The 7,235-nt window shown below is 37.9% G+C and overlaps 1 protein-coding gene across 1 annotated transcript; it reads right to left on the bottom strand.

Moving 5' to 3' along the window:
• Positions 1 to 876: 876 nt before the first annotated feature.
• Positions 877 to 4,036, bottom strand: ccr12a (chemokine (C-C motif) receptor 12a). The gene is made up of 2 exons (XM_039753488.1): positions 3,894 to 4,036; positions 877 to 3,723 (listed from the first exon to the last, which is right to left on the bottom strand). The coding sequence occupies exon 2, from the start codon at positions 3,701 to 3,703 to the stop codon at positions 2,654 to 2,656; it is 1,050 nt and encodes a 349-aa protein (XP_039609422.1). The 5' UTR covers positions 3,704 to 3,723; positions 3,894 to 4,036; the 3' UTR covers positions 877 to 2,653.
• Positions 4,037 to 7,235: the final 3,199 nt, after the last annotated feature.

The raw sequence follows: 7,235 nt of genomic DNA, 5'->3' as shown, positions 1-7,235 counted from the left end.
CAATTAAACATTAGAATGACACACTGATTGTGAAATTGGTTTGAATAACAACCTCTAAGACTTGGAAACTATAGGCTGTCTTTATGAAGTTTTCTTTCCTTAATACAAAAGCATTATGCTGTACATCATTACTTTCGGCTCTTATTATCCTTAATTTTCAATTTCAATTTAGTAGCAAAGTATGACTTAAACTAATTTTTTCACTAAACTTTTAAGACAAAACCCTAATCTTAACACTGAGCAGATTTCACTATACTTAGTTGATGCCACAGTAGAAAGCTTTCCTTTCTCACTTAGCTGATGCAGGCAAAGAATTACTAATGTAAATTTAAAATCTAATCTTTAAAGGCAATGTAACATCTGCTTAAGTGATAAGTCTAAGGACAAAAATCAAAGCTAAAAAAATCTAAAATGAAAGAATCACAAAGTGAGAGCATACAGTATTTAGGTATTCCTATGACCATGTTACCAGCTTTCTTATGCAATATTTACTTCAGTTAAATATTTCAAGCCTCTGCTCAGCCAAGATTATGTAAACTGGTGAATGTTATGCATTGGAGCTCTTCCTCTTTATTCCAAATAATTTCAGCAGTGACAGAGAGTGTTTGAAATGATCTAAGAGAGAGACGTGTTATGGATGTGTCAGTCAACACTCTTGAGCTATTCTTAACACTAACACAGCTCAAACCCTTTTTTAACTTAAAACTTACTGATAATATATGTGCATGGCACTTACAGTGCATAAGGTCTGTCGTTTAATTTATGACACTCTGTCTTACTCCAAATAGAATGCCATTCATATAAGATACAGTATATGCCTACATCCATCCATTATCCAACCCGCTATATCCTAACTACAGGGTCACTGGGGTCTGCTGGAGCCTATCCCAGCCAACATAGGGTGCAAGGCAGGAAACAAACCCTGGGCAGGGCGCCAGCCCACCGCAGATATGCCTACATGTACTGTTAATATCTTTATGTATTTATTAATATAACTTGTCATTAGAAAAGTATTAAACAAAAAATGAATAAAAGATTTTATAAAATAAATATAAACAGAATCTACATGACACATCAAATAACTGAAACAGAAATGTAAGAATTGCTGTAACTGAAACAATAGCTTTAACTTATTAATATTGCATTTATCAATGGACTGATAAATCTATGACTAGCATACTGCAGATATCTAGTATATGAGTGGAAGTTAAACATCAATCTCTCCATTTCTTTAATCCTCTTAATTATATTTAGTCAAATAGAAAAGACTTTACATTAAAGGCATTGGTGTAATGCAGGAAAAAACTCTGGAGGGGATCTACCGTAACCGATTGCAGGTCACCCTTCTGCCCCTTCACACCCATACTCATTTCTTACATGACCAATTTAAATGAATCTTAACGTCTGTCGTTAAAATGTGGAAGGAGAACCAGAGTAAAAGGAAATAATCCAAACACACAGAGGCGAATGTGCAAACTAAGACAGGGACTACCAGAATTTGACCCAGCATGATACATTCACATGTACTGTACATTTCAAAATATTTAAGTTACTGAGACAGACTTTTTTTTCTTTTGAAAAATTGAAATACTTTATTTTTACATCCATTAATTCTGATGTCTTTTTCTCCCTCTCAGGGTGTGTATCTCAGGAGTGCTGGGTACCAAATGGGCACCTCAGGGTACACACACACATATATTCATTCATACTAGGAAAATGTATAACCGCTAATTAAAATAACAAGCACATCTTTGGGATACGAGAGAAAGACTGGAATATCAAAGCAAAAAAAGCTGCAGATGAGAATGTGCAAGTTGAGAAGTAGACGCAATAAGAATATATTGCAGAATGCACATGCAAGTAACTGAATCAGCTTGTACTATAAAATGAAAGTGTTGAATCCATACGCACCTACTATGGGTTGATATTATAAGCTTGAGGTTAATTTAATCATCTATTTAATCACAAGTGCTTAACAGAATCCTATGGTATTTAAAAAACGGATGCTGTTAAGTGCTAGCTACGTAGTCTTTTTATTTTTTAGTATAAAGAAAACATTTTCTAAAAATATGAACTAAAATAAAAGAAACTTTACACACCTAAGCAATAATAGTAATGGCAGAACAGAACATGAAAGAAATAGCATTGAAGCATCATTCATAGATGTATTAAGATTTATTAATCAAACATTAAAACAAAGTTTTAATTAAAAATTGCCCTACTAAACTATTTTAAATCAATGCAGCTCTTCAGTAATGATTATCAGTTTTCTTTCTCATTAATAAAACCAAAGCAGTATGAGTGCAGTGCCTTCAATGCATCACATAACAAGCATTCTAATAAAAATTAGAGAATAATATGATCAAGCAAATAGTACATGTGCATATCTATCTATTTATCTATCTATCTATCTATCTGTGTAAATATGTGTGTGTGTTTAAGTATGTATATATAAAATATTATTTGCAAATTATATTACCCTAAAATAACTCAGATCGTCTTTTAACCATTGCAGTATCTCTTCAAACCTACTGAGGTTTTATGTCATTTATTACATTTTGCATGCAATCAATCAAATCCTTATTGTTTTGTTACATTTTTTACACTTTGTGTGTAATTAGTCCTGCAATGAAAAGTTAATACTCAAGTGATGTTACTCACATATAGTTTGAGGATTTCTTTGATCTGTAGCTTTTCCACTCTGACTGGTTATTGACTGAATTCTCAATAAAGGGACCCATTTGCCACCTACTTTAGCCAGATGATTCTGGAATTTTTTGCCAAGAAATGTATAAAACACTGGACAAACACAACAATACAAATAAGCTATATTACGTGTGACATATAAAGCATAGTCAAGACCATCACTGCAGGAGGACCTGTCTTCTTGGCTTTTGAGGAAAACAACTATGTTATATGGGGTCCAGAAGAGGAAGAAAGTGACCACAATGATGAAGATGAGTTTTACTGCCCGGGCCTTCTCCTTCATTTTGGTTTTAAAAATTGTGTGGATAATTCTGCTGTAGCAGTAGGTTACAACAATCAAGGGGAACAAGAAAAACAAAACAAATTGTTGGTAATAACCCACCATTTTCCATGTGTTCATGACCTCAGCAGAGTACCCAGTTTCTTCGCACAATGTCCCCAATTTTTTGTCTTCTCTGACATCATAGAATATGAATTCCTTTATGGATGCTAAAATACTGATAGACCAAGTTACTAGACTGGAAACAAAAGCGTACAACACACGTCTCTTCTTTGCAGCAGTCACAGCATAGACTACAGCTAGATACCTGTCAAATGTCATCAGGGTAAGAAACAGAATGGAGCTATAGAATCCAATAAAATAGATGCTGCCTATCAGCTTACACATTCCTCTGCCAAAGATCCACTCAGATGAATGATATGACGCCAAAAATGGCAAGGAGAAGGCAAACACCAAATCAGAAATGACCAAGTTCAGGATGAATATGTTGGTGGTAGTGTTCAGAGTCTCATATTTAAAAATAATATGTAAGACCAATCCATTGCCAAGGAAACTCAGCATGAAAATCACATAATAAACAGCTGGTATAAACTTTGCACCAAACCTGTTTACGTCGTCTTTGTCACAGAGATAAACAACATCATCAGTGGTATCATAATAATCTGTAGGAGGAATGCTGTTTTCTGAAGAAAAGTACGTAACATTGGAAAGAGTCATTCTAGAGAGTTCATACCAACCTGTTAAAAAAGGAAATGTAAAAAGTAATTTGGTTGCATAGCTGTGCAACAATACATGTACACAGAGTTTAAGGCATGCTGGTATATGAATGCATAGAAAAAAATATAACTGATTTATAAAATAATAAATTTAAGGCATAAATTAATGTAAAATCACAAGGCCAACTCACCAAGTCTTACATGAATACAGAATAAACCTTTCACATAAATTATGTCTTTCCCACCACCGTCTTATCTTTTTTGTTAACCACTTCCTTAGTGCAAACTGCACTTATGTGTCAATTGAAGTTTGAGTTGTCTTTCTGCCTTGAATGTCGGTTGAAGGACCAGACACACTCAGTGATGACTAAGATGTTATTCAGCAACACTTAAATTTGGTTCAGTACAATTATTGTGCTTGTTTCACTTCTCTGATCTGAGAATCTACTAGACTGCTATTCCACTAACCAAATAAAAATTTGGTGATCCCTGAATTAATGACATCCCCAACAAATTGTGGTGATCATTTATACTGTTTAGGAGTAGGACTAGCTTTAATGGTACTCCAATTTTCCAAACACATACTTAAAGACATGCACAATTACAGGCTACAGTAGGTTAGGTTGTTTGGTCACCCTAAATGTGTGGGTATGTGAATAGATGTGCTCTCCAAATGACTGGTGTGTGGTTCAAGGTTGGTTCCTGCATTGTGTGATGTGGCTGATAGGCTGTGACACCTTGTGATTCTAAAGCTGAATGATGCTGGCTCCACTTTTATTGGCTTTTACTGTTTTCAAAGTCCAAGCCATGTAATATAGAATAGCATTTGCACCCTTTAATTTATCTTTATTAGTCTCATATGTATCAACACAATCTATATGCAGTATATACTGTAAAAGTCGTGTATGTGTGGACTGTGGTGGGCTGGCACCCTGCCCAGGGATTTTTTCCTGCCTTGCACCCTGTGCTGGCAGGGATTGGCTCCAGCAGACCCCCATGACCCTGTGTTAGGATAGCAGGTTGGGTAATGACTGACTGACTGTACGTTTGTATATACGTGTGTATGTTCCAGCATCACTTCCGAACGGCTGGAGCAATTTTCATGCAAGTTGGTACACATGTTTCTCATTGGTCGAATAAAAATACCGTAGGGTAAAATAAACCCTATCCCACCGCCTTCTGGGTACTCTGCAGTGAGTGTGTACGCCTGATGAGCCCAGAATTTGGGTGAAACACATGTCACATACTCTTGCATTATTTGACAGTAAAAGCTATTTCAACCATTCTATGATCTGCTTCTCGCAACTGAAAGAGGGCACCGTGGCGGACGTTAGCCGACTTGCTGAACAACCACAAGCGTTAACTGGTAGGTAGCCACCCATACAATCGGATTGTGATTCAGACTATGAATGCCTTGACATGTAATTACCCCGATCTACTGTCAAATAAACGAACCACACACCGTGGCGCAACGTTAGAGGCTTCGCCGCTGACGCCTGAGGTTCGATTCCCGAGAGGGGGTGCAGTGAGTGTGTATGCCTGATGAGCCCAGAATTAGGGCGAAACACGTGTCGTGTACTCTTTGCATTATTTGACAGTAAAACTATTTCAATATATATATATATATATATATATATATATATATATATATATATATATATATATATATATATATATATATATATATATATATATTATATATACACACACACATACATATGTATCAGCGCTTCCCGATTCATTTTACCCTCGCATCCCCTGTGATGGACGAGGCAGATTTCACTCCCCCTTGGTTTAAAAAAGAAGTACGAAAAAATATGAGGTTAACGCAGAAAAACAGATCACCAATTGAAGCTTTATGAATAATGGATACTTTATTCACCATCAATAATTGTTTTGGTAAAGCCATACTCAGTGTGATCCTCCATCCATTTTCTAATTTTTTCGCGACTAGCCACGATTAAATGAACGGTAAAAAAGTAAGAATGAAGTGAGGGTAACTTATTGAGGCAGGCAGGCAACAGCACAATAGCGTGCGGGCTCGATGTAGTGCCCGTCAAGTTGATCTAAAATGTGCGATCAGATTCGAAAAAATATATCTTTTCTAGTTCTATTTGGATATAAGTAGGTTCTATTTAGTCGACAGAAATATCATTGGTAGGAATGTAAGTTGAATTTAGTCTTTAAATTTCTATGTTGAAGGAAACTTTATGCAATGATGACTAAATTTAACTTACATTCCTACCAAAGGTATTTCTGTCGACTAAATAAAAATTACTTATATTTAAAATTTAACTAGAACTTGAACAAATACGATAGTTCATATATACCCACGCAGCACTAAGTGCACATAAGAGCGGAAGTCATCCGTTTTAACAAGCAGCGTATTGCACTGATACGAAATAGCCTGCCCATTTAATTATTTAGGAATGGATAGATAAATTAAGATTTTGTACAAATAATGTTTTTCATTTTTCTTCCTCGATGGATTCTGGCACCCCCCACAACAGCTGCTCACACCCCAAAGGGTATATATACAGTATACAGTATATGTGTGTATATGTATGTGTGTATATATGTATATATATATATGTGGATGTACTGTATGTGTGTTGTAAAGAAACAAAGACACAGGCATAAAGGTTTGGGGTTTCCGCCCCGTATACTGTAAAAATCAGAAAAATATTGCAATTAGTTGCCACAGTCAAGTACATGAAATCAGTTCAGTGTTTTGACAGTTCAAAGATGGCAGCGAAGGAGTATTTATGTAGGAGGGGCCAGAAGTAGAGGTATGCTGGGTAGGAGCCGAGATGGATGATGGGATTGATGACATCATAGGTAGTGGACAGAGTAAGGGCGGAAGTAGCGTACTGTGGGAACTGTTGAAGGTAGGCTCATGGCGGCGGTGCGTCTTTCTTTCTGTAAGAAACAAAGAGAGAAAGGTTAGTACCCCACCACTAACCTCCTGGCGTATGACTTTCCGATCTTATTTAGGTCCGTCTGAGGCCCCCTACTCGCACGTGCGTGACAGTGGCTCCTCCAGACCACGAGGGGGCGACCACCCTGGTTGTGTTGGGGGCTTGGAAGCCCAACCCTGTAGGGGCCCGTGGCCACTGCCAGGCGGCGCCCCGGTGCATGAAGAACCTTGGACCTCAGCACTTCCGCCACACCAGGAAGTGCTGGGAGGAAGAAGACTAGGGACACCCGGAGGGCTTCCGGGTGTGCAGCCGGCACTTCCGCCATACGGAGGTGTTGTCCGCGGGGGATTGCCGGGAAGCAGCTGAAACCCATTCGGGTTGGGATAAAAGGAGCCGCCTCCCTCCGTTCATTAGCAAGTCGGGTGGAAGATGACGGAGCTCGAGAGTGGAGTGGAGGCGGCCAGAAGGAAAGGCATTTGGTGACTGTGAGGCCTGGACTTTGGGGGATCGGGGCTGGAGGCACTGGGTTTGCACTGGACTACATTTGTAAATAGTTTGTAAATAAAGAAGTGTGTTGGGTGAAACAACGATGTCCGTCTTTCTGTGTCCGGGTCC

This window comes from Polypterus senegalus, chromosome 5 (genome assembly GCF_016835505.1).
Source record: "Polypterus senegalus isolate Bchr_013 chromosome 5, ASM1683550v1, whole genome shotgun sequence".
Classification (NCBI taxonomy): domain Eukaryota; kingdom Metazoa; phylum Chordata; class Cladistia; order Polypteriformes; family Polypteridae; genus Polypterus; species Polypterus senegalus.
Note: the sequence above shows the minus strand (reverse complement) of the source record. Positions and strands in the feature narration are given on the sequence as shown.

What these genes read in the sequence shown, in the direction of transcription:
- ccr12a (XM_039753488.1), bottom strand. Translation starts at nt 3,703, where the DNA reads ATGACTCTTTCCAATGTTACGTACTTTTCTTCAGAAAACAGCATTCCT.